The sequence below is a fragment of the Elephantulus edwardii genome, unplaced genomic scaffold (assembly GCF_000299155.1).
Source record: "Elephantulus edwardii isolate Elephantulus edwardi_28Jun2011 unplaced genomic scaffold, EleEdw1.0 scaffold00026, whole genome shotgun sequence".
Classification (NCBI taxonomy): domain Eukaryota; kingdom Metazoa; phylum Chordata; class Mammalia; order Macroscelidea; family Macroscelididae; genus Elephantulus; species Elephantulus edwardii.
The window spans coordinates 17322592-17332513 of NW_006399776.1; the positions used below are offsets into that span (position 1 = coordinate 17322592).

The 9922-nt window shown below is 33.6% G+C and overlaps 1 protein-coding gene across 1 annotated transcript in view; it reads right to left on the bottom strand.

Annotated features, from left to right (window-relative positions):
* Positions 1 to 339: 339 nt before the first annotated feature.
* The window catches only part of KATNBL1 (katanin p80 subunit B-like 1), a 26378-nt gene continuing 16795 nt past the window's right edge, over positions 340 to 9922 (bottom strand). Inside the window, exons 4-9 of the mRNA XM_006883059.1 lie at positions 6212 to 6330; positions 4866 to 4916; positions 4702 to 4791; positions 4280 to 4369; positions 3416 to 3509; positions 340 to 1324 (exon numbers count right to left, since the gene is read on the bottom strand). Of these exons, the coding sequence (XP_006883121.1) occupies positions 1292 to 1324; positions 3416 to 3509; positions 4280 to 4369; positions 4702 to 4791; positions 4866 to 4916; positions 6212 to 6330 (477 nt within the window). The 3' untranslated portion in view covers positions 340 to 1291. The remainder of the gene's footprint in view (positions 1325 to 3415; positions 3510 to 4279; positions 4370 to 4701; positions 4792 to 4865; positions 4917 to 6211; positions 6331 to 9922) is intronic.

Below are 9922 nucleotides of genomic sequence, written 5' to 3' on the forward strand. Positions count from 1 at the left end.
GATATCAAGCTTATTAAAGATGAGATGACATCCCAACCATTCAGCAATAATATTAAACTCTAATCACTTTCAAGACAGGCAAGATACATAGCTAATACGACACTCCAGAACTGGATTCACGGACACTAAAAATGCATTTCTCTTTTAAAAAAGATTTCATACAGTTTGCTGGCATTTCAAATCAACCACTGGAGGAGGTAGTAATGAGAAGTGTTGGAATTTAAAATACATGGTCAGTACTAAGTGTAAACATTTCTAAATCATTTAAAATATATATAGTGAAAAAGAAGGAATTAGAATTCATATAAACCCTTAGAATTACAAAAAGCAAAAAAAATAGAAATATTCAGTGAATTTACTCAAATGAAAGATGCTTAAACAATACAGAACTGAAAAATATTAGGATTCTACAAAATGAGTAAAAATTGAACATAAATTAGCCAAATCCAGGGGCATTTCCAGTTAAGCATTCATACAAATACATATTCACCATTTTTTCTTTTAGATAGGTGTAACACATCTATGCAATAATGATTCTGACAAAAAATAATCTGAGAAATAGTCTCAAGATTTTAAAATGCTTTGGATTAGGTTTTAACAACATTCTACATGAATGTAAACCTTAATTTACATTATTTTAATTCCATGATTTTATCATGTCAGAGCACAAGTGGTTTTCATTATTTTAATATATCCTGGTATCTTAGAGTATTGGCTTATTACTAATTAAGGCATTTTGTATACACAGTAGTATCTCAATGTGAACAAAAAATTAATATTGATAATCGGCGATGTTTTAAACTTTCAAAGTCTCTTCAACTTAAGAAAATAGCTGCACACATTTAAGTGTTTTCATATAAAACACAATCTTAAAAAAAAAAATCTTGATGATCAGTCTTTGTGGTTCCCAGTAACAAGTCCTTTCTTATTCTTTCACATAGGATAAATTATATTATGCAATATGCAGGAGTGCATTAAGACCCAGTAGTTCTTAAACAATATTACCAAATAAAAATCCCATAAAAATCCCAAATGCAGCAAAAGTCAACAATCTTCATAGTGCACTTTCACCTCATTGAAGTTGTAGCTGCTCCTTTTGATAGTTTTCCACTTCAATGTGAAGTAGACGGTTAGGATTTCATTAGTGGTTTCATTACGTGGCTTTTTAAAACAAAAAAAAATGGTTCTGATTTCTTCCACAGTTCAGAGTTCTCAGAAGAGAGATTGTTCTGGAAATCATATAGTCCAAGATGTTTGATAGAACTAAGTACGCTTTAAAAGATGAAACTTCTCAACGCAATTGTAATAAATAAGCATCTACATCCTTAGGAAAAAAACCAAAAACATTGAATTAGCCAGTACAGTAAGTATAAACATACACAATCCATCTTTCCCCTTCTTCCCTTTGTATCACTTAATTTGCTTTAATTTTCCTTTTGTGAACCTTTTGAGGGTAAAAGACATCTTACTTTTTAATACTGAATTTGCTTAGCACAAGGCTTGGTACACAGTCGTTGTTGTTGTTGTTATGTGCTGTCAAGTCGCTTGCAACTCATAGCGCCCCTACCCTATGGTACATAGTAGGTGCTCATATAAAAAGGATTAATATCCAGAATTTATGAATTCTTAAAATTCAGCAACAAAAAGATTAATAAACCAATTTTAAAACAGGTAAAACACATGAACAGGTATTTCTCCAAAGACAGACAAATGTTTAAGTACCACAAACAGAGATAGCACTACATACGCATTAGGGTGGCTACCGTTTTTTAAAAGACAGAAAACAAGTATTGTCAAGGATATGGAGACATCAGAAAACTTATACATTGCTGGAAGGAATATAAAGTTGTTCAGCTGATGTTGGAGTTTGGCAGTTTTAAAAAACAGCTAAGATACGAACTATCATATGATTAAACAAATCTACTCCTTCATACATATTAAAAAAAATCAAAAGCAGTAATTAAAAAGATACATGTACAAAGGAGCTCTGGTGGCCTAGTGGCAAGAAGCTGCACTGCAATCCCAGAGGTACGCGGTTCAGATCTGCCAGATGCTCTGCTGGAGAAGAGGGGCAATCTCCTCCTGTACCAGTCAGATCCGATTTGACAGTACATGCACAAAAAATAATAATAATAATACATGTACATCAATATTCACTGCAGTATTATTAACAGTAGTGAAAGGTATGCACTGGAAAAAAAAGATAAAGAAATTGTAACATATACACAATAGAATGTTATAAAACTAAGAAAAAAAAATATGTTTTGATGTATGAAGGAATTTTGAAAACATCTGCTACGTGAAATAAATCCAGTACAAAAGGGTAAAAATGACATGATTACACTTAGATGTGATACCCAGAAGAGGTAAGTGCATCATAAAAGTGGCTATTAGAAGGTGGAAGAGATTTTCATTAAAAATTCTATAGAGTAAAATTACAGGTATTAATACAATTGCTTAATATATCATATTACATTTATTGAAGATGTCCAAGAAGAATTTTACAAGTATATCCATAATACTTTCACCCATTTAAATATTGGTATCATTTATTTTAAAGCCAAAGAATGTTTTCACGTCTCTGGCTACTGCTCACTTATGATAAGAATATGCCCATTAATGCTGTCATGTGTCTCTGAATTGAGTCCAACTCATAGTGACCCGATGAACAATGGCTCTGGATGGATCATGCCCTATCTGTGCCATCCACAACAATCTCTGACATTGCTTGCCATCGAGTCAGAACTGACCCACAGCTGACCCTCCAGCACATTTTCAGAGGCAGTAAACTGTACAGGAAATTGTCCTTTTCCCACACAGTGTCTGTTAGATTCAAATCCTAAGCTTTTGAGATTGCAGTGTAGCTTCTTACCACTACGTCACCAGAGAGCTCTAATAATAGGCAGGATATATTTTTTAGCAATGTTTTTTTCTCTCCAAATATATTTCAACTACCAATATTTTCTGGAGAATAAGAAGTATATAAAGAGCATGTACTTTTCCCTTTTAAGAGACAAACAATACTGTGACAAAAAAAAAGCAGTGACATTAGCAAAAGCAGAAATAATATTCTAAAATCATTTGATTGTGTTCCTCATTTCTTCTTTTTTTAATGCCTTTCTTATGTTGCTTGAACTTTTAAAATAATACTTTAATGAGAACTGGGCCACTAAATACTCTAGCACATCATTTCTGGTATTATAATCTACATTCAGTGATTAAATCCTATGCTTCTTGCCAAGGTGACTCACAATATCAAAAGCATCTACAAATATGAAACTGAATTTAGGGATCACTTCAAAAGCTAAAATAGTACTTGGTTACTCTGTCTAAAGATTTTCACTTATACATCTAGATTATAAAAATATTATTTCTAACTTACAATGTATAATTTTTAAGTTTAGATATCAATTACCTTCGCTATATTACCAGTGTATCCTGGAACCAAAGTAAGATGGTTTTCTTGTTCCCACAATCCACTTAATTGCTGTTTTAAAATCTGAATATTTCTACAAGAGAAAAAATGAAAATCAGATTGCAAATTTATCACGATATGGACTTTGGTAGTGGAAGCAGTTTTAAAATTTTCAAGTATTTATCAAGAGGAAAATATTAAAGTTAAGCAGTTGACTAAAATAATATGTCCATCATGGAAATTAAATGCCCTTTGTTAAAACCCGTAAGAAAAGAAGTAGGGAAATAAAGAACTAGGTGTGCTTGGACATCTGCTCTGAATAAAAAGTAGAAATTTTTAAAGTATTGAAATTATGGGCTTTAAGAAAAATATTATTAGAATTTTGTGTGTGTTATTTTATGATACAATCTGGCCCATTAGGTAAAATTATTCACACATAAACAAACTGGTAAAATCTAAATTATAGTGACTGTAATATAGTTTTAGAGTTATAACCATCACGACTGAACAACTCTCAGGCTAAAATCTAAGTGGCCCAAGGGCACTTCTTGTGCCTTAACATTTATTCCACTGAGGGTCATCTCTTTAATTTTGGCATTACTGATAAATGGCTGCCATGGTTTTTTCCTTCTAAAATGGAAAGTAGAGTTCTGCCAGAAGAGGCAAAGGTGACTAGACTACTTAATGGCTCTGGGATGTAATTCATGCATAATTTTCATACATGATCATCAGTATCTCAATTTAAAAGTTCTCAGAAATGAAGAACATCAGTATTACACACCGATTACTAGCTCTCATCCACTTTAATGAAACTATTTTTCTCAAGTTTTAATAGCATGAATTTATTTTAAAAAGCATACTTACCCATCATTTATAATTTCTGTTTTCGATGACAGTTCTGACCACCATCTTTTTATGACTGCTTGAAGCCAGTTTAAACCAACTATTACATATCTGAAATGACATTTGTTACAAAAGTCAAATGTTTTTCTCCAAAATGTCTTTATAAACCATGACCTCCCCATAATACACAGACACACACACACACACACACACACACACACACACTTTATTTCACCACTTCCAAGATCTAGTTCACAGAACTCTATTACATAACTTCTTTTAAGTGTTTCTGTAGTAGTTCTTTATATTTTTTTCTAATTATTTATTTGAAAACAGAAACTATGTATGTCAAACGGAGCCCAACATGCTAGAATATACTCATAAGATATAAAATCAAGTAAATTGAGAGAGAAAACAGGATTGGAATTCAGATTAGCACTTACTCTTCAAATCTGCTTTTAAGTAGTGACTTCACTAGAGGCAACAAGTCTACACAGCAGCCAAGTGAGATGTACTGTTTTTCTTCCTGTAAACTAAAACCAAGAAATGTCAAGTTACAAAAATATGAGAGTGCTAAAATTTGTCTTCCAAATTTTTTCCTAATTACCTATTGGTAAGCACAGGAAGGCAATCTACCACAACTCCAAGATCTTCTATCCTGTAGGTACAAAAAGAATAGTTTATTATTTTGTTAGTATCTTCTTTCTTTTGGCCTTTTTTTAATTGTGATTTTAATGACAGTTTATAGGGAACTTGGATTTGCATTCATTGTTGCACATTTTCCTCCCTGCCCACCCTGCCCGCCCCTGTTTACTTTCTCTTAAAAAAAAAATAAAAAATCTTTCATTTTGTACAGTTCCTCATCCCCACTCCAGTCCACTTTACTACGAAGCTCTTTTTCTGGACTGTTGTCAGTCAAATAATACCTAATCATATATTCCTTTTAAGCAGTTCTTTCCCTCATCTATTTCAATGCCGTGTACATTATTTATCCTCTCTTTTCTTACATTAATATCTTATTAGTTTAAGAAATTTATTCATTCAGCAACTTATTGAGTTTTTGATGAGACACAGACTGGAGATACAGCATTGAAAAAAGGTTCCAGTGGGGGGTTGGGGGTGGAGAAAGCATGTTTTATGTATACCAGTATGTGAGTGAAGTGTGGGAGAGGGTGAGTGGACAGTAAAACAGGCAGAATATATTGATGATGGTGAATACTATGGAGGAAAAAAAGTAGGATAGGATAGGAAAACAGTGAAGAAATAAGTATTTTTAAATGAGGTGATAGTTTAATTAATAAGGAAACATTTAGACAGAATCTTTAATATGTGTGGAACAAAATACTTAACATCTCACTCAACAGGAATCTCTCAGGTAAGAATCTTGGAGAAGGTAATAGCTTTCTTCAACATAATACTGAAAATGAAGGAAAACATGTTTTTCTGTATTTCTATTCCTCTTAGAATGGTGATAAATAGAATTTAAACTATACTGTCTCTATTGAAGGTAAATGTAACCCATTCTCAACACTCAAAAGAGGTGGTTTTCTGTATTTTTGTTACTCTTTGACTGGAATTGAACACAATTTAAACTATATTGTCTCTATTGAAAGTAAACATTGGAATTTTAAAATTATGGCCAGTAATAACATAAAAAAGGGGAGAAGAACTGTTTAACAATGAAAGAATTTTTCTTTTACTTTTCAAAACAAAGGCTGCATAGTGGAGTGGACATGGGGGGGGGAAGGATTGTATAACAATGAAAGAATTTTTATTTTACTTTTCAAAGAGAAGAGAGAACTAGGGGGGGAGGTTGGGCAGGGATGAATGGAAATCCAAAGTCTCTGTAAACGTTCATTAAAATAAAAAAAGATAAAATTAAAAAAAAGAACTTCTAGTTAATACAATGAAAATTAGTTTCATTGAACAAAAAGCTTAAGTGGTCACACTTACCTGACCAAATAGGCTACAAGTTCACTTATACTTTTCTTTCTCCAGAATGTTAAAGCTACGTTCAACCTCAAATTTCTACTGAACAAAACTTGTGCCATTGTTTCATGGTCCTGAGAAACCTAAAAGGCAATAAAATCTAATTTGTTACAAAGCACACTGAAACATAGTGTAAAACCATTTTCAATTTAGTTATTCCTAGGGAGCTCTGGTGGCCTCTGGTAAGAACCTGTACTGTAATCCCAACCCAAAGCAGTCAGCTCTGGGTTGATTCCAACTTGACAGCATACAACAACAACAGACATATGTTAAAGTTATGCATGTTGTTGTTGTTAGGTGCTGTTGAGGTGCCTTGTCTCTGACACACCACGTCTTCAAATACAACAATCCAAAACCTTGCTCAGTCAGTCAGCACCTCACCACCCTCACTATTCACACTGTGCTTCAGCCCATTATTGTTACTCTATCTCCTTAAAGGCATTTCTCTCCTCTTCTGACCTTCCACATTTCTATGATGTCTTCTTCCAAGGACATCATAATATACCCTAAATATGACAGATAGTCTCACCACCCTTATCTCTAAAAAGTATCTTGGCTTCACATCTTCCAAAAAGTCATGCATAGGTAATTCTTTTTATTGTCTCACAAACAACATCAACAGGACACAATTTAAACTGACTTGAGTATACAGACTCACTATGCTTTCTTCTATTACTATTCTCTATTCCTTTATTAACTACTTTTTGAAATAAATTTTTATTACTCACAAACTTAGGTCTTTAATGTAGATTAAAAGAAATGATAAACAAACAGTCATTATAATTTAAAAGGCAAAATAAGGGAAGAAATCAGTTCTATGAAATGTTACATAATAATTTTAACTTGGTGGCACCTACCACCACCAACATAATGGGAATATTTTTTACTGGTCTACAAAAGCATCCAATCTCAATTCCCAGAAATAATTACAGATCAATATTTATTTTTCAAACTATCTTCTAGACAAAGAAATATTATGTATATACATAAATGTTATGTACCGCTGAGTTGGAACCAATCGATGGCTGACTCTCTGGCACGTTTTCAGAGGCAGTTAATCCCACAAGAGCAGACTGCCCATCCTTCTCCTGCAAAGCAGCTGATGGATTTGAACTGCATGCCTTTGGGATTACAGTGCCTACTCTTTAAAATAATGTCTCTAGTTGTTAAAATGTTACCCTCTGATTCATTTTATTGTTTTGTGCTGTCGAGTTGCCTGTGACTCATAGCAAATCTATGTACAACTGTTCTGAAGCCTGCTTTATCCTAAGCAAGTCTCTGACTCTGACACACCTACTTCCATTGCCCTAGTTACTGTATCAATCCATCTCATCCAGGGTCTTCCGCTCCTGTGCTGTCCCTCCACCCTTCCAAGCATCATGTCCTTCCCCAAAGATCAGTCCCTCCTGGCCACGTGCCCAAAGTATGTGAGACAGAGTTTCCAAGGAGAAACTTGGTTCTCCCTCCTCAAAGAGAGACTTGTCTGTTCTCTTGATGGTCCATATGTTCAATATTGTTCTCCAGCAGAACATACTCACATGCTAAGAATAATATATAGTATAGTCTCCATTCTTCATATACAGTAATTGAAAACATTTTTTCATATACACTAATTTTTTAGATGGATGATTTTTGTTTTCTGTGTTAACACCATGCACCAATAGACATCTTATGCATGAGAATATATACATATCCTGTGTTTCTTTGGAATGAATAGATTTGAAACTGCTAGCTCATAAATTTTGAGCTTTGACAAATATAGTATAACTAAATATAATATTACTGTATATTACACTAATATACAGAATAAATATTATTAGAATGTTGTTGTCAGGTGCCATCAAATTAAGTATGACTTACAGCAAACCTATGAATAAAAGATCTGAATCATGACCTATTCCATGCCATCCTCACAATTTCTGACATACTTAAGCTCATTGCTGCAGTCACTGTGTCAATTCATCTGGCTGAAGGTCTTCCTCTCTTTCACTGACCCTCCACCTTTCCAAGCACAATGTCTCTCTCCAAGGAATAACTTCTCCTAGCAACATGCCCAAAGTATGTGAGACAAAGCTTTATCTTTGCCTCCAAGGACCACTCAGCTGCACTCTCTCCAAGACATATCTGTTTGTTCTTTTGGCAGTCTATGGGATACTCAGTACTCTTCAGTACTTTTAGAAAAGATGTAGGTTTTTAGAGCACCTTCTAGTCAATGTGGAGTGGGGAAGATTGTCTAAAACAACAAAAGAGAAATCACTAAAACCCATTAGTTAAGTGTGAAGTTAAGGAAGGCTTTGTAAAAGGAGAAACCTGATGAACTGTCTCATTGTGGCAGGGACTGAAATGCATAATTGAAACTATTTTCTTTAAGGCACTTGCTCTCAGAAAGTTTATTTTCTCAGTTCAACTGATGAATCAACTCAAAATAAATTCAGGTCAGATTTCTGGGTTATGTAATCATTAGGTCTTTTCTTACAGAATATGTAAATTCTACAATTGTCTGATCAGTGCTAGTCTCATCTCTGTAACTATGTGATTGGCAGGAACAGTATCTTTTACTTATTAGCCTATCTCTCCAGAGTGGCAGATGTACAACACAATAGCGACCATGTAATACTTTGGTGAATAAGACAGTAATCCTCTATTAATATTGAAGTTTAGTCATCATCTTATGCTACAGGGAGCAAGACAACTCACTTTTAAATTAAGTTTTCTTCCCTCTTGTCTTATAGATACCACTAACTAAGAGAATACCACTTGCTATGAGAATTAATAATTCTTAGTATTCCTAGCTTTTCATTACTCCCAAAAGAATCTATTTTGTATCATTTTATTATAGTTTTGTTGTTGTTAGGTATCATAAAATCCAGTATGACTAAGAGCAACCCTGTGAACAAGAGATCTGAACCCTATTTTATCTTGTGGCATCCTCATGATTTCTGACACACTTGGACCCATTGCTGCAGCCACTGTGTCAATCAATCTCATTGAGAGTCTTCCTCCACCTTTTCTAGCATGATGTCCCTCTTAAAGGAATAGCCTCTCCTAACAAACACACCCAAAGTACATAGATGAAGCTTTGTAATTTTTGCCTCCAAGGAGCATTCTGGCTGCACTTTCTCCAGACATACCTGTTTATTCTTTTGACAGTCCACAGGATATTCAATATTCCTATCTAATTATCATCAATATAACAGATCCCTGTGGTGCAATGGTTAAAGCATTCAGTTGCTAACTAAAAGTTCTAACCTACTTGCTGCTCTGTGGGAGATGAGGTCTGTTTCTATAAATATTACAGCCTTGGAAACAGTATGGACAGTTCTACTCTGTCCCATAGGGTCCCTACAAGTTAGAATTGACTTGATGACGAGGGTTTTATTTCCCATTATCCTATATACAATGACTTCCTTCATGCACATATATAGACATTTACAATTTGTTTAATTTACTAAGATTAGTTTGTAGACTACAGAAATTTTTTTCAATCTGTCATTAGAGATAGAAATAATAATGTTACAAATTCATATTAAAAAAAAAAGGTAAATATATGCACTATTTTGCTATGTATACATTTAAAACATTGGAGAATGGATCACATGAAGTATTACAGGTAATTTATTAACCATGAAAATAATATAGACAGTATGAAAAGAAAAACTATATCAAAATTTAGTA